Below are 22,562 nucleotides of genomic sequence, written 5' to 3' on the forward strand. Positions count from 1 at the left end.
TCATATGCTACAGAAGAGCCCTTTGTGGTGGTAGATAAAAGCCCATTAATATGCTTCATAAAACCCCACTCATATGCTTCAAAGAAGCCCAGATGGTACACAAAAGATCACTCATATGATACATAAAAACCAACTCATGCTACCATAAAGCCTACACTTTGGTACACTTTGATCATAGATAAAAGCCCAAATTGTTGCACATAAAAGCCCACCCCCATTGTAACTTTATATATGCAACTGGCTTATGATGATAATAACAAAACACCTGCTACATTAAAAGCCAAGCCTGATACTAACTTAAAAGCCCATCTACACAAACCCACTGTGTTGCTATTTTAAAAGCCAAATGAGAAAAGCCCACCCTGATATACCCTATCTATATGCCACATCATTAAAAGCCTACCTAAGTGGAACACTATAATCCCACAGAGAAGCTACATTACAAGCTAAGTGAGAAAAGACTGATATAGCATGTCTAAAAGCCCCATTACAAGCCTACCTACGTGTCACACTATAATCCCTCATAGATGCTACCTTACAAGCCCATCCTGCTACCACTACATTAACAACTCACCCTAGTGCTCAGCTCAGTGTCAGGGTTGCTCTGCAGCAACAACTTGATCATGTCTGTGTATCCTTTCTCTACTGCGCAGTACAGAGCTGTTTTACCATCCTGAAACATGCAGGTAACATGTTCACAGGTTTGAAGGATCAACAGCATCAAGCAGGTGGAAGATTTACAACTAAACTATATGTATTACCTGCCCAGGTACATCAACGTCCACATATTTCTTCAGCAAGGACCTCACGATGTCAATGTGTCCACCTTTGACAGCATGAATTAAGATGGAATCTCCATTCTAGGTAAAATAACAGAACCATGCATTGTCAATCTATCAAGTTAATAATGAATTTTTTAATATATTTTTTTTTATTAAAGACAAGTAATAAATTTAAATCATTCTGTTACGTTAATAATGTAAGTAATGAAAAATAATTAAATTAAATCATTAGAATAAATTTACATGAAAACATATGGAATTTAAAATAGTTCTAGAGATGAATAAAACAAAAATATGTTATTAAAATAAGCGTAACTATAGACTCGGATATTTCACTGGCTCAACCTAGCATCAAATTTTTTTAAATTGAAAATAAATTTTTGCTCACAAAATTGAAACCTTGAATGCATTCATTTTTTTAATTACAAAAAAAAAATAATATAAAAACAACCTACCCTATCTGCCAGATTAACATAGGCACCTTTAGCAAGTAGATCATTCACAATCTCAAAGTGTCCCTCTCTTGCTGCTATAGCCAAAGATGTCAGGCCATCCTAAAGTGGTTGGAAAAATAACATTAAACTTGTGGATGTAATGTAAAATCAACCTTTCCGTCTGTCTGTAATATAACTTCATTATGAATTTTTTAAAATATATACTTAGACCACTGTAGTTCATCTCAAATTTTGAAAATATTCATCAGCATTAAAACATATGTTTTTAAAAACCACAAGCCCAAAGATTTGCTTACTAATGTGATCATCACATCTTCAAGTTCTGCACTTCTTTATTATTTAAAAACTAGATAAAATTTGTTGATAGATAAGTTATTAACTTAGAGCTAACTATGACAATGTTGTATTCTTCTAATATCCACTGACCTAAAGACCAATACCAAGACTTACCTTGTCTGTAGCATTAACATTAGGGTCCTGTTGGAGAATGGAGCGGACAACATCAAAGTAACCTCCCTTTGTGGCCACAAGTAGTGGGGTCCAGGAGTTCTAGGGAACAAAGAATGGAATCATACATACATACATACATCAAGCATACGTAATTACACATACATATATAAATGATTCATAAATATGAACATACATTATACATACATAAACTATACATCAATACATCATACTTAAATAAATCATACATACTTTGTATATTAATCAACGCATAGTTTAATTATGCATACATTAATCATACATACATTCATCATATAAATACTTAAATCACACGTACATAGAAAATATCATAACCATATATAAATCAATAATTTTTTTCAAACATCTTCCTTAAAATTCTAAAAAGCAAGAAATAAACTCTCTAAAAGTTGGTGCACCTACCATTCCTGAAGCCTCAACATTGGCACCTTCAGCAATGAGCACGTCTACAATATCCACATGTCCCTTCCTAGCTGCCCAGATGAGGGGAGTTGTACCATACTACAACAACACCAACAACAAAAGTTTGAGTTCATAGCTACTATTTTATGATACAGAATCAACAATGTATAGTTTTAATTTAAATTAGTGTAAATTCATTAAATATAATTATGACGCTTATTTTAAATTTAATTAAATATAGTGCAAGAGTAGAATACAATTATGAGAAATCTAAGAGGTAAAACTAGAAATCAACAAACTATGTTATGCGGAATTTACATTTTTGAAAATCTATTTAAACTTTAAAAATTGTATTTAGCACTATACTATTTTGACATGAAACAAAGAATAATTGCATTAATTAAAAAAAACAGCAATCAGGCATGTTAGCTTTAGAATGGCTTGTAAAGTGTTTACCTTATCTGGCATGTTGACCTTTGCCCCCTTGTTTATCAACAGTTTAGCTATATCACAATGACCTCTGCCAGCAGCCCAAGCAAGGCAAGTCATGTTATGCTGTCAAAAGAAATATGTGCTTTACAGAACATTCAATCTAAATATGACATTAAAACATTTTACTAGCCATGTTAGAATCAATAAGCATAATCATAATAATGTATAAAAAATTTCTGAATTTATTATATGATTGAATTTCTTTGGTAAGAACATTGTGTGATAAAAATGTTCTTGGTAATTATTATGAATATTATACATGTAGGCCTACTTTGGAATATACATCATCATGTATAACATGAGAACATCCTTTGGTATAAAGATCCTTTGAAATGAAAATCCTTGTGGTAAGAACACCTTTGGTAAGGACACCTTTGGTAAGAAGTATAGTTAGAAGACCAGCAAGATACATGTGAGGAGTTCAGTCCAGTCCTGGCTAGTACTTACATCAGCTTTCATGTTAGGATTAGCCCCACGGTCCAGCAGCTCGCTGACCACATAGGTGTTGCCTTTGTAACACGCCCACATCAGTGCTGTCCAGCCACACTAAGAACAATCATCATTTCATTAAATAGATTTTTTAGATAGGGTCTCCAAACATAACTTCACAAAGAAATTCCATTTTATATTTAAATATAGTGTCTAAATCAAAAGTTTTCTGAATAAACATAAATAATAATTCTGTTCTAATCAATTTTCTAAATAATGTAATTAATAATTTAATATAGTCCTTTAAAAAATACACAGAATAATTCTCTGAAAAATGTAATGAATTTACACAAAAAGTTCAACTAATAATTAGGAATGATGTGGAGATCTAATTTTTTAAAAATCTAATTATTTTATCAGTTTAAAAAAAGGTCACCATGTCAGCATGCTCAATGTCGACATTTCTCTCCAACAGTTCTATCACTATTTCAAGATGTCCCTCCTTGCTGGCACACAACAGAGCATTCCAGTTTTCCTGCAGCAACAAACACATGGGAATTACAAGACTTATACACCACAGTGGAAACTAACTCACAGTTACACAAAAATTTAATAAAACTAATTGTTAAAGTTAAACTAAAATGTTCTACTCACATTATCCACAGCATTTGGATCAACACCAGCTTGTAAGAGCTCTCTTACAATGGTAACTGCCCCTTGTTCACTGGCCACCATTAGAAATGTACCACCATTCTATCAAAGAAGAAATTACAAAGTTATCTTTTGTTACATAGTGATGTAAAGCACCCTTTCATTCAGCACAATTTAATTCCCAGTATCTAGTCTCTAGGACATTCATGATTCTACCCAGCTTTGATGGGTACCTGACTCACATTAGGGAAAATAAAGGCAGCAGGGTATGGAACTAACAAAAATATCCCTGTATATGTGAAAGTCACAACAGTAAAGTCTACTTCATCTACCATATTGACCATCAGTTCCGAAAGGGTAACATTACTTTTACTTTCTATAAAAAATAAATACAATTGATAAAAACATATGAAGGTTGTAGTGAACTGACCTCATCCCTCTCCTCTAAGTTAACATGCCCATTCTCCAGCATGCTATGTACGGCCGTCAAATCCCGACGGGATATGTTATCCCACAAAAGCTGAGCTTTAAAACTGGTCATTTTGCAGGCTTGGTTGGCGCCTCAACACACCAAGGTAAACAAAATCAAGACAAGCCAATAAATAGGTTTTTAATGTTGTCCTCTCATGGTTCTACCTGGAACAAAACAAAAGAATATTTGAACAGTCTGTCGTGGGTATAATGCAATATAACAGAACTGGGCTAGAAAATATCTAGAATGATATTTTACTTCACAACATAGCACACAGCAAAGAAAAATATATATTGAAATGTTTTGAGAAACAATAAAATAATTAAGTTATCAGAAATAGTATTAAGTGTAACTTCAAAAAAGTCCATTATATATATAATTACTACAACACTGCAACTTCTAATAGGCTACACAGATTTTCTTGGAAAATCAATATCTCTTTAATCTATAAGTTTCTATTGAAAATTCACAGCAAAACTATTTAAAACCCATTTTACCATATACTATTTAATCTAAAATAACCACTAAAACAATAAACTAATGATCACTATGCTAATGAGAAATACTATACAACTACTAAAATATAATATCTGTTTTATTTAATTACAGCAGTTTACATTTTAAAACTTAGTAAATGTATATTTCCTAATATTATCATCTGTTAAAACTAAATATAGCATACAATATATACCAACAAAATAATAGATCAGTTTCTCAAGTCAGTAGAACTAAATAAACAAATTAGTAGAACTTTGACAACAGGGAAGTTTGTAGGTACATTTCTCTGTCACACATCTTATTTATTTATACACCAGCCCCAGCTGATCAGCAGGACCAAAATTTGTGTTGTGTTTATGCTAAGAGTGGAAACTTCCTGTGTAAATTAAAACGCAAGGACATCCCTTCCACTGGCCTGTGTATCAAAACAAGAGAATTGCTCCGGCTTAACCTTTGAGATCGCTCCCACTTCAAGATTTATAGCCCCTAGATAAAGTTCTATGTCCTACTTGGCCAAAGCCCATGTTCAATTATTTTCAGATTTGGAACTTGTAAATAAATTATTCTCTCTATAGTAGCTTCTAACAAATTTATATTATAGAACTAGAATCAGTACCAAAAAAAAAAAAATAATAATTGTAAACTAAAAGTGTGAAGTGAAGAAAAAAATGGGAATTCAAAAATGTGAAATAAACAATTATGTAAAAATAAAACAAAATGTGAATATATTCAGATCTAGATCTATATATAAAACATATTAAGATATAAAATGCAAAAAATACAAAGTTAAAAAGTAAACATATAATGGGAATATTGTTAAACAAAGTGTGAAAATACAGTAAAAATCAATGAAATTGTGAAATAATACTATCATAGCATACATAGTGAGAAACCCAAACATTCCCCTCACAGAAACCCAGCCTGTTATAAATCTGTTTATACAATGCGACCTGTATTTCCTGTACAAGGGCCCAATGTATAATAAAGCAATAAAGCACAGAGACCACCAGAACAACAACACTTCTAGCATGTGCAGGGAACTGTAAACAGATGCAGTAGTTAATCCTAGGACACAACAGCTCGAGATTTTTATAGCCAGTAAATATTTCAAATATTTGTGAACATTTTTTTAATTACAAAAAACTTGACGTAGTGTTTCTAACACTAACCTAATTTCAGATGTGCCTACGCAATCGAAAGGGGATAATAACCTCCTAACAAAGGGGAGTGCACTGCAACAAGGAATATTTGATACTTGTATGACGAGTTAGCTAACTTTATTTATAGCTTGGGATTCTTTCAGCCTAATTGAATAGATGTTAATTTTTATCAAGTCAGCTTGATGAATAACCCTCGTGTACATGGCGAGAGAGAAAGGTTGTCATCACGTGATAATCGAACCCATGTCTGTCCCGTCACATTTGGCCTGCTGTGTTGGCTATTGTCCAGTGAACGATCTAGACGGCACGAATACATTTCTCCCCTTAGGCACGCAAGGGGAACTAACTAAGGATAAGTAACAAGTATAATTAGTTCAATACAGTACAGTATGGATCTGCCGGAGGTGAGAAGGGGGGGGGGGGCAGAGTTTCTTCCAGGCATCTCTTGGGGGGGGGGGGGGGCGAAGCAACAGCTTGAGGTTTTGTTACATATTTTTAAAAACATTTTTTTTAACTTCCCCACACATTAAGCAGGAACACGTGAAGCGACATTTACACCCCCCCCCTCACCAATATTAGTCAGGCACACGTTGGCACACAAACCAGCCTACCACTGCTCATGTTTTAATTAATTATGCACGGGAAAGTTCATTAGCAAGAAAACCTAACTTTCAGAAAACACTTCCGCAGATACAGATGTGAGCCTCATCAAGGCCTAGTTACTTCCGATATGGAAAGAATGCAGTTATAATTTAAAACCTAAAAACCCATCACCGCTGATACCAATTATTTAGACAAATGACTGAAAGAACATGACATAATCCAAAAAATGATTTCTAACCATATGAATTCGCGAAAACAAATATAGGAACAATAAAGTGTAAACCTAAATATACACTGACTGTAGCCATATCAATGTCTTAGGTAGACGCAATAACAAGATGGGATAAGAATTCTTTTGTAGATCAGTCAACACATGTACATAAAACGTGCTATTGCTAAACTGAAAGCACTATTAGAATTCATAGGTACGGTGCATCGCCTTACTGTTGTTGTGAGTTAGGAGCCGGGATAACATCGTTTTACTGCTGATGTGAGGCAGGTGCCGGGATACATCTTTTTACTGATGTTGTCAGAAGCCGGGATACATAGATTAGTCTTACTGCTGTTGTGAGTCAGGAGCCGATATACATCGTTTTACAGCAGTTGTCAAAAGCCGGGATACATCGTTTTACTGCTGATGTGAGTCAGGAGCCGGGATACATCGTTTTACAGCAGTTGTCAGAAGCCGGGATACGTCTTACTGCTATGAGTCAGAAGCCGGGATACATCGTTTTACAGCAGTTGTCAGAAGCCGGGATACATCGTTTTACTGCTGATGTGAGTCAGGAGCCGGGATACATCGTTTTACAGCAGTTGTCAGAAGCCGGGATACGTCTTACTGCTATGAGTCAGAAGCCGGGATACATCGTTTTACAGCAGTTGTCAGAAGCCGGGATACATCGTTTAACTGCTGTTGTCAGAAGCCGGGATACATCGTTTAACTGCTGTTGTCAGAAGCCGGGATACATCGTTTAACTGCTGTTGTCAGAAGCCGGGATACATCGTTTTACTGCTGTTGTCAGAAGCCGGGATACATCGTTTTACTGCTGTTGTCAGAAGCCGGGATACATCGTTTTACTGCTGTTGTCAGAAGCCGGGATACAACGTCTTACTGCTGATGTGAGCAGGATAACATCGCCTTACTGCTGATGTGTCTTACTGCTGATGTGAGCGGGATACCACGCCTTACTGCTGATGTGAGCTAACGTTTTTTAGTCGCTTCCTGTTCTCTGACAGGCAGGAAAGATCTGACCGACAAACCGACTGCCGGGGTAACATTTGGCTTTGAACCCGTAACTTGCCAGCGGAATCTATTTTTACACCTGATTGTTTCCCCGCTCCTCTGCTTTTATCCAGGAAAACAAACACACTGGTATTTTTAACATGTGGGGTGACAACAAGGGTACATTTGGAAGTGAGCGGCTATGGTAAAAAAAACTGGGTGGGTCTACGTGGTGTATCTATATTAGCAGAAAATTAAAATGCTGGGCAGTATCTAGACTTGCAGATCACTAGAAAAAGAAACCCTGAGTAATCCTAAATATCGAATATACTAGCCTACACGTAGACACCGTTTTACATCTCTCATAGTACCAGTAGACACCCTATTATAGAATGGGTAGGCCAACGTTTTCCTAGATTAGCCTGACGCCTCAAAATACGTCAATAAAAAAGTGGAAATTGTCCTCATTAACTATAAGATTCATCAACAATCGCTAATGACGTACACTGACAAGTGCAGGCCAAAACAACAACAAAATTAATTAGCTCGTGTCGACACGCCTTAGGAAAAATAACCGATTGGGAATGTTATACGGCCATCCAATGTTAAATAATAACCAGCCGTCCAATACTGGCCGTCTAATTGTGAAAAATAACCGCCAGTCTGATTGGGAATGTTATACGGCCATCCAATGTTAAATAATAACCGGCCATCCAATGTTAAATAATAACCGCCAATCCGATTGGGAATGTTATACGGCCATCCAATGTTAAATAATAACCGGCCATCCAATGTTAAATAATAACCGCCAGTCCTATTGGGAATGTTAAACGGCCATCCAATGTTATATAATAACCGGCCATCCAATGTTAAATAATAACCGCCAGTCCGATTGGGAATGTTATACGGCCATCCAATGTTAAATAATAACCGGCCATCCAATGTTAAATAATAACCGCCAGTCTGATTGTGAATGTACGGCCATCCAATGTTAAATAATAACCGGCCATCCAATGTTAAATAATAACCGCCAGTCCGATTGGGAATGTTATACGGCCATCCAATGTTAAATAATAATCAGCCGTCTAATTCTGAAAAATAAACATCAGTTTAATTTACTTTTTTAAGATTACTGGCCGTCTAATTGTGAAAAATTACCGCCAGTCCAGTGCTGAATATTAAACGTGTGAATGTTAGACTGACAATGTTTACTGGCTTACCTTGATGCCCCCCACCAGAACGAATACAAGATATCGACCGTATGTACAGTGCACACCTACTGACATACATCCACATACACAGTAAACAAAGACATATCATATTACCACGGCAAGCATTTGAATAACCAGTACAATAAAAATAGCTCATTAGACTCACCATGCTTTACACAAGTAACTCCGTGATTACTAAGCTGCTTTACAAAAAAAAAAAAAAAAAAAAAAAAAAAAAAAAAACACGTAAGCTTGAATAATATAATCTACCCATAAACTTTGAGATTATACAGCTATAACCGTTACAAGTTCCAAGTTGTTGACAAGACTACTAGCCCATGTACACGTTACGGGTTCGAATCCAGGCAGCTAGCCGTGATTTGCATAGAACACTCCCACCCCTCCCAAAACCTATCCACATACGGTACACTGGTTTCACCCCGGATACACAAAACTCCAAAGCTGACCTCAATTTAGAAGCGAGGCCACAAATGAGCTCATTTAAAACTTTAAAACAGAGGGAACGTGCTGTTTGTTTACACTAGGTAACCTGGTTGTGAGGAGGGGGGATCGGTAATGTAAGCGGGGTCTAACGGTAACGACGTCTCTTATTTAGCAGCGATATGTACACGTTTACAACTAGAAATGTAACGATCGAGTAAAATACTTACCTCGAGCACAAAGTTGACTACCGCACAAAACTTACACAAGACTGACTGGAATAACTCAGGCTAGAGTTGCTTCCCCCCATCGCCTATTGATCAAAGTTTGCCCGTCAGGGGAGGTAATGAAGCAGAAGGACAGAAAAAATAGTCGCCACTAATAAGGTTGATCTATGGCCGTACCCTTATGACACGGCTTAGATGGTTTGTTGGTCATGTGACGTAACGTGTCTGTCGGTGATGTGACGTAACGTGTCTGTCGGTGCTGTGACGTAACGTGTCTGTCCTAAGACACACATAGGGCCTACACTTCGTCAATATGCCAGTGCTCCTAATACGGTAACGTAATTGCATTATAAATGTTGCTCAATGCCGGTGACCTTGTGACGTAGCTACGCACACAGTACGTTCTATGACGGTGATGATGTGACGTAAATAAACACATTGCCCATTCTATGACGGCGACCCTATGACGCAACTGAACCCACGGCTCCAAACGACGGTGCTCCTGGCGATAATTATAACGCAGTTCTGCCCCTGTTTGCTATACAGCCGTGGTCTGGCATGTTCTTTTATTTAAATCATCAAAACAATGGCCGGGAGAAAGTCGTCGAGATAACTCGTTATTTGACCTTGACCTTGTATATGCTGATGCACGTTTGGCATTCAGCTTAAGCCAGAGGTGCCCCAGATGGAGCCAGATATCAGCTGTAGCCACAACTGGAGCCAGATATCAGCTGTAGCCACAACTGGTACCATCCACAAGCTGGGCTACAGTAAGACTTTCCCGATAGCCACACTAGAGTACAGCGCTAACTGGCATGGTCAGGACCCAAACGACAGCTACACGAGAGATGTCAGTCGTGTCACAGCAGGGACCAAACGCAAGCTGGATCAGTTACAGAGTAGGAGCTAGAGTACATTCTGCTGGACACAACGATGAGCCTCCTCCCCTTAAGGCACGTCAAATTAGTATAACTCTTTACCCCCTCTCTTTAAGACACGTCAAATTAGTATAACTCTTTACCCCCTCCCCTAAGGCACGTCAACTTAGTATAACTCTTTACCCCCTGCCCTAAGGCACGTCAAATTAGTATAACTCTTTACCCCCACCTTAAGGCACGTCAAATTAGTATAACTCTTTACCCCCTGCCCTAAGACACGTCAAATTAGTATAACTCTTTACCCCCTCCCTAAGACACGTCAAGCTGGTATAACTCTTTACCCCCACCTTAAGTCATGTCAAATTAGTATAACTCTTTACCACCTCCCCTAAGACACGTCAAATGAGTGTAAGAACAGATCAGTAGCCTACAAATAACAGGCACGTAAACTCGGTGAGATTACATAACCTTCTCCTAGCCCTCCGTTATCAGAACACTACAGCTATCGCAGGGACAAGTAAATGGTGGAGTGGCCAGGTACGAGGCTAAAACTGTAGGCCTTTTTGTTTTGTATTTCTGTGTCCAGATTCAAACAAAAGGTGGGGGCTGGGGTGTGAATAGAGCTAGTGACGTTACAAAGGTGGGGGCTGGGGTGTGAATAGAGCTAGTGACGTTACAAAGGTGGGGGCTGGGGTGTGAATAGAGCTAGTGACGTTACAAAGGTGGGGGCTGGGGTGTGAATAGAGCTAGTGACGTTACAAAGGTGGGGGCTGGGGTGTGAATAGAGCTAGTGACGTTACAAAGGTGGGGGCTGGGGTGTGAATAGAGCTAGTGACGTTACAAAGGTGGGGGCTGGGGTGTGAATAGAGCTAGTGACGTTACAAAGGTGGGGGCTGGGGTGTGAATAGAGCTAGTGACGTTACATAGGTGGGGGCTGGGGGTGTGAATAGAGCTAGTGACGTTACAGGCAATGTGTCTGGCACGTGAGCATTAGCTACCAGAACAACAGAGATAAGGTCTGTATGTCAGAGACCCAGAACACAAAAACACTGTTGGCTAACAGAGCTATATTATCAGAGGAGACCATCTCAGCTATATAACTCAATCCCCCTACCCACCCCACGAACCAATCAGGGCTTGTTAAAACATTCAATATTTTTACATCATATATTATATACCGCACCGCTGAATAATGTGGGAGGAGAGGTCATGTGACAATACCAATAACCGGATGTATTTAATATTTATGCAAATCAAATAGGCACAAGAGAGTTCTTGCCAACATCCATCAATCACTAGGAACTTGTAGAATACTGAACAAGCTCAACAGTTTGGGGTCTATAATTCATAACTATAGGTTCCATGTTTACAAAGTAAACACTAATGTCATAAAACATTTGAAAATGAGGCTGAAACTGATTCAAATCTTGCATTAATTCTGGAGAGAAAAATGTTAGAATTATGGCCCTTTATTTGCTTCAAAGTTTTAAGCAATTTGATCAAATGCATTGTGTTGGTTTTTAAAAATAAAACTTTTTTTTTACCAGCTTGTTGTGATAGAAAAGAAACAGATCAGACGTTTTATATTTTCTTATGTAATTTTCTAAAATAACAGGAACGTAAGGCAGATCTGGCTTATGTAGATATGTTAAACTATATTGAGTAAAAAGTCTAATGATGCTTGTTTATCTTTCTTTAAACTGTTTTAAGTTATATTTAACAATACATTGATTCTACACTTAGATAGTCTCACAGTCTATCATACCAAATCCTGTGGCAGATTTTCAAATTAAGAAATGAAGTCATGAACACAATTTTTTGTTTTCTATTACAACTCAATTTAAGTTATCAGGATATTTTTAACTGAGATGTTTTATACAAGTGATAGCGGGGTTCACGGAAGTCACATATTTGGGTCAGTTGATAAAATGGCTGATAACCAGTTACATCTAGAGTACTGTTTTATAAAAGGTATACATCACCAGTGTGATGGAGTGGCCTAGCGGTAGAGAGTTGGACTGGTAACAAGAAAGTCTCAAGTTCAAACCCAGGTTCATGTCAGTGGAACATCCCAGCTGTGAGTGGTATCTAAATCACATTTGGGAAAGCAAAGGCTGCTGGGCATAGGGCTGACCACATTTCTTTTCATTTGCGGAGGTCACAGAAACAGGTGAACTCAACTTCACTTGTACTGTCAAGTTTGAAAAGGGAACTTTGCTTATACAACACCAGTATAGTTAACAAAGTAGTTAACTTAAGCAACACAACCCACATGTTTGAAAGTAAAGTTTGGTACCGGTAACCTAAAGTGAATGGACCCACTTTGTAGTGGTGAGACTAGTCTACAAACGCTGGATGAATGTAGGTCTTGATAAAGAAAGTAGCATAGTTTAACAGAAGATTTGGGGCCCTTTGTTGAATATGGCACCCTGGTTGCAGCCTAAAACCCCTCCCAAAAGTATAACTACTTTTTTTTCATGAGCATGAATTGATATGCTAAAACTAGATCTAGGTCAAATAGGGCCCCTGTAGATTGAACTACAATTTTAGTAGTAACAATGTAAAGTAATAAAACAATGATGGAACTTCATGCTTACAATGTAGGAGCGATTTGCATAAATACACATTTCAAAATATTTTACTATTTGTATTTTTGCTAGGAATAGAACTCAGTCAAATATTATATGTGTACAAAAATGTACAACCTTGTCAGAAGGGGTGTAAAACCTTGTCAGAAGGGGTATACATCATTTCAGAGTAAGATTTTAGCATTATTTAGATAACAAAAAGGTTAGGCATTAAAAAATTAGAATCTAATAATTGAAAATCTCAAATGACAACACTGCATTATCTAAAAGTATCATGTTAAGACAAATACATATATTTAAAACAACTGAACAGTATATATTTACCAGTATTTTGCTTACTTCCCTTGATGCCTGATGTTATCACAACTGAAACAGAGAGTTCACAAAACCTTACATTAGTGCTATAAAAACATTGAGCAAAACAAACTAATGAAAGATTTTTATCTTATGTTATCAGCAATTAATTAGAAAATAACATACAAAGTAATTAGATCTGAAATAATTAGGCTGAGTTTTTTTTTTCTGAAAACCTAATATAAAAGTGCATTTGAACTACTAGAAAAAAAACCACCTCATCTATTCAGTCTCAAAACAAAAGTGACTGCACTATAAAATTTAAACATCATAACACCATTCAATCCATGTGGGTAATCTAAGTAATTGCCTTATTGCCTAAACTAGAAGGACCATCAAAGCCTTTTGATATACATTTTTTAATTATGAACTCAGAGAAAATAGCCTATATATATACATATATATATACATATATATATATATATATATATATATATATATATATATATATATATATATATATATATATATATATATATATATATATTTGTAAATATTTAAGTATGTAAAACTATAAGGTGGTATATTCACACAACTATCAAAAATAAAAAATGTTTTGTGTTAATAGAATCATAATCTTCTAATAATGTGTATTGTATAATACCACCAATTTTAAGAAAGCTAATAACTAACCCACAGAATTTTAAAGAGAGTCCTAAATAAATTGATTAACTGAACATAGATAAACTGTCCAAAATTGAAAACAGTAGGGGCCTACTTACTTAAGGAAAGTAGGGCATAATAATGAAATAAAATAAGCTTAATATTCCAAAAAATAATCATAAGTTATATGATAGGCCTAAAATTGCTTATCTGTGTTACTACTACTACTTCAAAAGTACAGACTACTAGATCTAACAATAACACACTACTTAAAATGTAGTAACCAGTTGTTTTAACTAGTTACTAGCCCCATCTTTTGTATTTTGACATCTGTCTATTAGAAATTAGAAGCTTCAATTAGCCTATATTTTCTCTTTCATTTTAATATTAAGTGATGGTTAGACACAAGTTGAAATAAAAGATAGGCCCTGGGGCCTTTAGGTTTTAATTAATTAAATACGTCTAAACTCTAAACACAGACACATCAGTCACACAAACTAAATGAAAAAGGCCCTAAATCAATAGATTAGGCCTATTTATTTTTTATAGGCCTATACACTATACACTATTATAGTAATATAGATCTATTTGAGAGCTCTAGACTCTAATTTTAAATATAAGGCCAACCTGCAGTAAAAAGAATAATGAATAGGTCGCATAGGGCAAAGGGCCTAATGAAATGAATTACTCCACCCTTTGAGTCATCTGGAATCTGGTAATCTGGTAATTTTTCCACAAATAGGTGCAAACAAATATTAGGCCTATTAATAAATTATTATAAACGTAAAGCAAAAGGCAAGTCCTCATCATCGTTCTAGATCTATATTCTATTCTAAGAAAGATGTAGATTCTAGATCTGCAAGATTTAGTTAAATCTAGAAGAGGCTAGGCCTCACTCAAGTAAAGTTTAGTAAACTAATCTAAAAAGTAAAAGTTTAGGGGGAAAATATTAACTCGGCTTCTAAACTAGATTATAATATTAGGCCTTTCTATATTAATTACATTTAAAGGTATAGGGTCGTCTAATGCCTTGTATTTACTAATATAGGTAATAACTCAGGCATGACTACATTTACTTTACTCAATCACCTTACCTTTGGTAAATTTCTGATCGACACCATTTTCTTTCAGCTGATGTTATGTGTCGAGAGTTATTCTTCTTGTATAAAAACAGGTGATTGTTTTTCGGTAAAGCTATTAGGATCAGTGTAAATATTTTGCATTTATTAAAAGGGGACATGCACATTTCCAGGAGTGATAATAATGCAGATTCAAAACAGTTTTAATGTATTAATATTTAGGAATAATTGCGTATTACAATAATATGTGCATCGAGAAAGTTTAAATTTTATCGATCAGGCTATTTGAACCAGAGATAGTATTTTGACCTGGCAATTAATTATCGATACTTGTTTGGTATCGAGCAAATCGCTGAGTAACTTCAGATTGGCTTCTGAGCAGTGTCTCTAACTCGCGTAGGACCAAAACAGACTCTATTTTGAATAAAGTTTCTGAGCCATAAATTAACATTTGAAAATTCATAAACAAAAATGTCTTATAAATGACGTCATACTCGAGAGGAGTGAAGGCGTCGTACTTTTTACAACGACGGAGTCACGCTTGCATTTATCTCATAATCAACTATTGTTACCTTTTCCATCTTCATATTTTGCTTAATTCTGATTTACTGTCACAAATGATTTAAGCTATCTATTTGCATCAAACACATGCCATCACTATAGAGATTTAAATAATGTTTATTTAATAAAGAAAATTATCGTGCACTAGACTTTCAGTTCTCCATTATAATACATGTTTTGAAACCGTACTTACCGTATGTTCTCAATAGTTTCAAAACTATTTATTTTTTAAAATTCTATTTATAGTTTCATTAGTGATCATTTTAATTTTTTTGTGTAAAGAAATAATTATAAAAATTATGCATAATATACTGGCGTGGGAGTGATAGTTGTAGAGAGGTTCAGACATGGCACAGCACAGGTTATAGGAAATGGAACAGTTTTAGAAAATTTTGAAACACGTTATCTCAACTTAAATGTAATAAATGGTCTCTCCCCCGCCCCCCCCCCCTTTTAGAGCCCTTCCCATTTTTAAAATTCAATAAAAAAGAACAAGTATCGATACTTTCTTAGAAACATACAAAACTAGTACGACTATTTAAGTATGGCTGCCAACTCAAGGAAGTGGTAGAATTAGAATAGGTTTATAATACCATTTTCTTTGTTACCTTTTCGTAATTGAACAAACTTGATCATCTATAAAGTCTAATCTAAAAATGGGTAAGATTAATCTTTATTTATTATTTGTATGTTATTTTTATTATTGCTCTGAATAAAAATAAAAATTAAGCCTAGGCCTAACAAAAATAATTTTTAAATCGGCTAGCTAGTGCCAGTAGTGGCTAGATCTAGACATCTAGAGTTTTAGACTCTAGACTAGTTGCTAACTATAAATAACTCACTGACTTAACTGTCAATAACGCTAGATTCTAAAAATCTAGAATCAGTACAAAAGTACAAGTGAGGTAGGCCTTAAAATGTAGAATCTTGATCTTACTATTCTTACTCTTACGTCCTCCTAGTCATCAAGAATCTAGATCTAGTCAATGGACACGAGCGAGAAAACTCTCAAAGGTATTTGAGAGGTGTATAAATTAGTTTAAAAATCAGGCACGGCGTAGTTACAATTAATATGGTTATAAAATCCTGTCTGTCTGGTTTATTTCGGACTTTACTAAAGATTGGGTCTATTTGATGTTTTAAAAAATTTCGGTAACTAATTGAAAATTAAAAAAAAAGCAAAAACAATTTGGTTTACACGTGTAATGGCGACATAAACAATGGCATCCTGCTATTGGATAGGCTGACATAAATTTTATTGTACACATTGTAAGCTAAAAATAGAAAACTAGTTCATGGGGTTTTAAATTTGCATTGTTATTTAAAAACTTGATCTGCAAAGTTTTGTAAACAAATAGTTATCGATCACTAAGTTACTGTACAGCCAATCAATATTTGTCTTACGAAAGTGAAACATCCGGTTATAACTTAGGCTTGATGAAAATAAATAGAAATGTAGCCTTAAACTCAACAAATTATTTTCAAGTTCTCTGGATTTGCAACTTTTATAGCATTTATTCTAAAAATATAAAATTTCTAAATTAATTTTAGGCTTAAGTTTTTATTTTTATTTTTTTTTACGGTCTAAATCTAAAGAGCACGATTTTATTCCATGTCAACAATACTATGGAAGGAATCTCGTCAACTCGCTTGTCTCCATTTTCAGTCATTAGACTTAGAATCTTAAATCTACTTACTTAGTACTTGCTAAGATCTAGAATGTAGGACTTAATTTTTAATTTGAAGTGACTACTCGGAAAAAGATTTTTCACCCCAACGTCTCCATCTAGTCGGCAAAAGATAGTTCTGCGCATGCGCAGTAAACTATGGCCACTGCTAGAATAAGGGATAGGGTAGGAGTTAGGGCTAGGGTTCTGCTGTAAACACACACATGCACAGTATCATCGAAAACATCGCAGCGAAAGCAAGTCGTAGTTTATCTCCATTGCGCATGCGTATCTTTTTCTGGCTAGCATCGGCCTTTTTAATTTAACTTGCCTTATTAAAAGAGCAGACAGATAGGCCTAATTGATTAGGCCTAGGTCTAAATAAAATGAAGACCAGACCTTGCCTCATATGTTCCTATTGACCTATTAACTTATAAGGTTAATTATTATTTATTACTATTAGCCTAACCCTAGAGCATGTTTTAAAATGTATAAAGTTCATACATAATTTAAGTTAAATTATTTATAATAGGCTATTAAAAACTATTAAGACCCAGTTAACTCATGCAATGTTAAAGACATTAAATTATTTAGCCTAGTCCTAGACATATATATAGAATGTAGGCTAGGCCCTAGCCCTAAGCCCTTTTGAAATGATCAAATGGTAAGTAAGAGAGATTAATAAAACACCCACATTTTAGCAGATTGATTATTGATACAAAAAAGCCATACTCAGTTATTCTGATTTTTTTCAGCTGGATTTTTTGAATGCATAGGACGGACACCATTTGCATCTTTACTAGCAGCCTTAATGGTCATCATAGGAACTAGTGTTTTTTGTGGGACTTCATTCAAAGCCTTGCAAATTATGCTTATTGGTGTTTTTCAAAATTTGTTTGGATTCTCTATAAACTGGTAAATATGTACCATTAGAAGTTAACTTTAAAAATAGATTCCAATATACCATTATTTTTCTTCTGTTCTATTATTGGTTTGATTTGACTTTATTAAAATGATTGCATAACAACTTACTTTAATGTAATGTATAATTTCTTTTAAAAAAATTATATTTCAGGTTGGAAATACTACAAGTAATGTTTGTTGTCATAGGTGTAGTGATGGGCATTTTTGCTATAATTCTACTTATCTTTGGCTTTTTGGCTACTGGAGCTACTAGAAGCAATATCTACTCTGGTGCCAAATGCATTATGGGAGGAAGAATAGCTGGTGGATTTGTAAGTTTGTACTTTGAAATGTCATATGAAAACCTTAGTTATAAGTTTGAATAAATGTAAAGTTCTAAAATAAGTCTATCTATATATATAATTCTCTTCTTGGATACCCTAGAAAACACCAAGCTGTAAGCGCACCTAGCAGCCCCCTCTTTTCCTCTCTAAGCATATCCCTACCACCCCCACATGGTCTGGTGAGCTGTGGTTCAGGCTAAATGTTTACAATCGTAGAGCCGGGTTTAGTGACAGCTATTAGGGGGAGATAATTTAGTTTGAAACGATTTTAAACTTAGGGGAGGTAACTAAGAGGCGGCTGCTTTCACGGGGGGGGGGGGGGTAGGGTGAGGGTCGGCTCGTATCATTAATTTATTTTATTAAAAGAATAGTAAATAAAGATGAGTTAATTATAGGTCATTACATTTCTAATAATAATAAATTTAATACTTTAAAATTATATTTTACATTTGCCAATTTTTACATACATCTTTGTTTGTTTTATTTAGTTATTTGATAAGGAAATCACCAATAGAAAAGTTTTTCATCTTTTCTTTAGTTACCTATTATCCCACTTTAGCTACTGTTTTCATTCCAAAGATAATTTTATGCACCCCAACCACAGCCTGTTTAACACTTGTTTTTCTAGTTTCTTGATTTTTTAAAAAAAGATGTGTATGCAGTATTACATTTTTAAAACACAATCTGTAACGTGAATTGTTTTACCTAGAATAATGTAAGTTATTTTTAACATTTGACATTTTCAGTTTATGATAATCTCCTACATCTTGACACTTGGATGGCTTGCTGTTTTGTCAGTAGGCATGGTAACACTTGTTGTTTACGCTGCCATGAACTCAATTTGTAATCGGGAGATCTACAGTAAGACAGCTGATGAACTGACTCAATCCAAATATTGCTTCAACTTGACCAGATTTGGTTAGTGAACTTTTTTGTAATATTTAGGCACTAGATTATATCAAAGTTCTTAAAATTTAAAATTGTGCTGTAATCTTTCTTGATATTTTTATCTTAATATCACTTATATTTAGAGTAAGCCATATTCAAAATATAAAAAAAAGTTCCTCTTTTGATACTTTGTTACATAAGCTTAAAACATCACTTAAAACATTACTAATTTGTAAAGCTATTGCAAAATGCACTTTGTTACTTTTTAACCATGTACCTGAAATTGATTTATTTTCTCCCTAAAGTAAAACTGAATTTTGAAAGTTGTGAACTCTGTAATATTTTTTGTTACTTCATTCTTGTAAAATAAACCAACTTTAAGAAATGTTTTCTTTTACAAACTGCATTTGAAATCACAGGACACATTTTAGTTTGATGTAATTAAAGTTATTGAAGTCTCTCATGAACAGTCCACTTTTAACAGATCTCTTTATTAAATAAATACACATTTTTTGTCTGTCTTTTCTAGGAGTTTACAGGGAAGAGAAGAACACTGACCACATTTGTGAACATGCAAATCTGAGAGCTTTATGTAACAAGGTGAGAACTAGTCTTATGTTTTTGGTCATTGATATATTTGGTTTGATGACTTGGCCATAACTTGTCTATGTGAAGACTAGCATTGATTCAGTTTTACATACATTTGTTTACAGGTGGAAGAGGCAGGTCCATTGTTCTGTGTGGCATTTGGAGCAATAGTTCTGGTTGTGGTTGGAATGGTAGGACAGATTTTCTTGTTCTCATTTTTAAATATTTAGGCTGAGGGATTTATTTATATAAATTGTAGTAGGAGATTTTGGGTAATATTAAAGACATAAGAAACATTTTTTAGGCAAACATTTTACCAGCTATTTAGCTTTATTAAAGTTTATTATAAATGTTATCATTGAACTCTACACCTGTCAAGTAAACTTTGTTATTCTTATTAATTTTGGAAACTTCATTTATTTTACATGGTCGTCAATACAAATAACTCAGTTTACCCACCCCTTATTTATCAATATGTCAGTGTTGTTCAATAACTGCATTCAAGGGTACTATTTCATATTTCAGATTCACTTTTTGATAACTTTAGCAGCCAATTACACACGAATAAAAATCTCAAAAGAGCTGACAGAATACAGAGATGCCGTAGAAATGGAAGAACTGGAACTTCATTCTACAGACAAAAAAACTCCACCTTTTAGGGATGGCACTGATATATAACACAGATCCATTTTTATAAATTACTCCCTTGTATTATACATTCCCCTTTGTATGAATGAAATTTGATGGCAATCTTTGTTTATAGGTTGTCTGGGTTTGCCTTGAAATGTGTCTAATTTAAATTCAGTTCCTTGATCACATATCCAATAATAAGAAAAAGGAAAGTAGTGTCTGGTACAATTATGGCTAATTGTTTACAGCACTTGTTGATTTTAAAGTAGCAATCTTACTGTAGAGTGATTTTACTATGATTTTAAAGTAAACAATACATTTTTTTTACCTTAACATAAATAGTTAACCCTTTTCAGTCCTATGTGGCGCCTGCTTTGCCAGAGAATCTTTTAGTGTGGTAGTCCAGTGCACCTATGGTCGCCCAAATCATATGTAGTACATTTATTTACATTTAGTAACCAAAGTTTAGTTGGTATGAGATTTTGAAGAGACAGGCAGAGTCACGAAATATCACTAGCTGTTTATTTTCTACAATTCTGAAGAATTTTAGTGTATAATGCTTGTAATTATTACAAGCTTTTATTTAACTCACTTCCTCTGTCTGTCGTCAGTCTGTCTAGACGGAAACGCAGGAGTGAAAATTCGGACAGTTCTACTTGACCGATACGATTCACAGTTGGCACGTGGGTCAAGACATGAAGACAATGCAATCTGAAACTAAATTTGACTTAATTGGATGCCTAATTAATTTTTTATGAATTAATAAAAATTTGGACCGAATTAGTAGGCATGTCTAGCCAACCACACCACACGCGTCATCACCTTCAATAGCTGCGCCATCACGTAATGGCTGCGTTCAAAAACCATTGCGCGCCTACTGAACGTGATGTTCAGTAGGCGCGCAATGGTTTTTAGTCATGTAACTCTATTGTAAATAAAACATGTAAAGTACTGAAAAAAAAATTCATAAAAAACGTTTTAATAACAAGCTTTTATGTAATGATGCACTAAAAAGTAGAAAATAAATTATAGACTACTATTTAAATAACTATAAAGAAAAGCGTGGGTGTCTTCCTTAACATTAGTAAAGGTATCCAATAGATACTAAAGTGACCCACGCTTTTCTTTATAGTTATTTAAATAGTAGTCTATAATTTATTTTCTACTTTTTAGTGCATCATTACATAAAAGCTTGTTATTAAAACGTTTTTTATGAATTTTTTATATAATTTTTTTTTAAAAAGTGCAGTGGTTGAAAAATGTACCTTTTTGTCTGGCCTTATGGTAGGTAAAACAGATTTGATGCCTTGGACTGTGAAGGGTTAATACTTATGTTTATTAGCTAGGCTTTCTTTTTTTTTTTTTTTTTTGTAGACTAATAACTTTTACCTTAATTTCACATACAAATACCATGTTTAGAAAAATGTAATTACCTTGCCAGTGTTTGATTTACCCAAAAGAAATCTCAGTTGTATTTTTACTTTGCAAGTTTATCACCCATTGTATACTTAAAAAATGTTGTGCTATGTTTGTTTGTTGCAAGTTTCAGCTAGGTATAAGTTTGTATCTGCTCAGGCTCTCTTAACTTGAAGTTCAGTAACCCTAAGGTGCTGATAGTTAGAACTTAAAAGAGTAATATATAATTACTACATACTGGTTGTGTTTTTCAACTATATTTTTGTTAGACAGTGTTGTTTAACTTTTCACCATATTTTTTAAAGAATATTTTTTATATCTATCCTAATAACAATTTTGCTCCCTCTAATACCAATGCATGGATTTTGTGCAATAATTATAATTACAAAATCAATAGAATTTCACCTTTCATCAACATTACAAAGGTATAATGTTACTTTATGCTAAATGTAAATAATGCTACATAAATTTTTACTACAGTAAAGGAGTTTTACTTTCAAAGCCTTTATCTTATATCTATATATATAATTCT

At 34.6% G+C, this 22,562-nt stretch overlaps 2 protein-coding genes across 3 annotated transcripts in view; one reads left to right on the top strand and one right to left on the bottom strand.

The window, feature by feature from the left end:
- The window catches only part of LOC131942059 (kinase D-interacting substrate of 220 kDa B), a 28,016-nt gene extending 12,911 nt beyond the window's left edge, over nt 1-15,105 (bottom strand). The window contains exons 1-12 of one of the 2 annotated variants that reach the window (XM_059301746.1): nt 15,049-15,105; nt 13,322-13,363; nt 4,128-4,333; nt 3,701-3,799; nt 3,483-3,581; nt 3,065-3,163; nt 2,582-2,680; nt 2,126-2,224; nt 1,688-1,786; nt 1,238-1,336; nt 762-860; nt 575-673 (exon numbers count right to left, since the gene is read on the bottom strand). In XM_059301746.1, coding sequence (XP_059157729.1) covers nt 575-673; nt 762-860; nt 1,238-1,336; nt 1,688-1,786; nt 2,126-2,224; nt 2,582-2,680; nt 3,065-3,163; nt 3,483-3,581; nt 3,701-3,799; nt 4,128-4,238 — 1,002 coding nt within the window. In that variant the 5' untranslated portion in view covers nt 4,239-4,333; nt 13,322-13,363; nt 15,049-15,105. Of the gene's footprint in view, nt 1-574; nt 674-761; nt 861-1,237; nt 1,337-1,687; nt 1,787-2,125; nt 2,225-2,581; nt 2,681-3,064; nt 3,164-3,482; nt 3,582-3,700; nt 3,800-4,127; nt 4,334-4,860; nt 4,944-13,321; nt 13,364-15,048 lie in introns of those variants that run through there. The other variant, XM_059301747.1, reaches the window with a different exon arrangement.
- Nucleotides 15,106-16,114: 1,009 nt separating this feature from the next.
- LOC131942058 (proteolipid protein DM beta-like) lies at nt 16,115-21,092 on the top strand. The gene is made up of 7 exons (XM_059301745.1): nt 16,115-16,254; nt 18,017-18,176; nt 18,337-18,496; nt 19,255-19,426; nt 19,926-19,996; nt 20,110-20,175; nt 20,510-21,092. The coding sequence occupies exons 1-7, from the start codon at nt 16,251-16,253 to the stop codon at nt 20,660-20,662; spliced, it is 786 nt and encodes a 261-aa protein (XP_059157728.1). The 5' UTR covers nt 16,115-16,250; the 3' UTR covers nt 20,663-21,092.
- Nucleotides 21,093-22,562: the final 1,470 nt, after the last annotated feature.

This window comes from Physella acuta, unplaced genomic scaffold, assembly GCF_028476545.2.
Source record: "Physella acuta isolate Inbredline_101_S28 unplaced genomic scaffold, ASM2847654v3 ptg000386l, whole genome shotgun sequence".
Classification (NCBI taxonomy): domain Eukaryota; kingdom Metazoa; phylum Mollusca; class Gastropoda; family Physidae; genus Physella; species Physella acuta.

Excerpts from the sequence above, each read along its gene's own strand:
- LOC131942058 (XM_059301745.1), top strand. Across the intron at positions 19,997-20,109 it reads TGAGAGCTTTATGTAACAAG|GTGGAAGAGGCAGGTCCATT; the intron begins GTGAGAACTAGT and ends ATTTGTTTACAG. Across the intron at positions 20,176-20,509 it reads TTCTGGTTGTGGTTGGAATG|ATTCACTTTTTGATAACTTT; the intron begins GTAGGACAGATT and ends TTCATATTTCAG.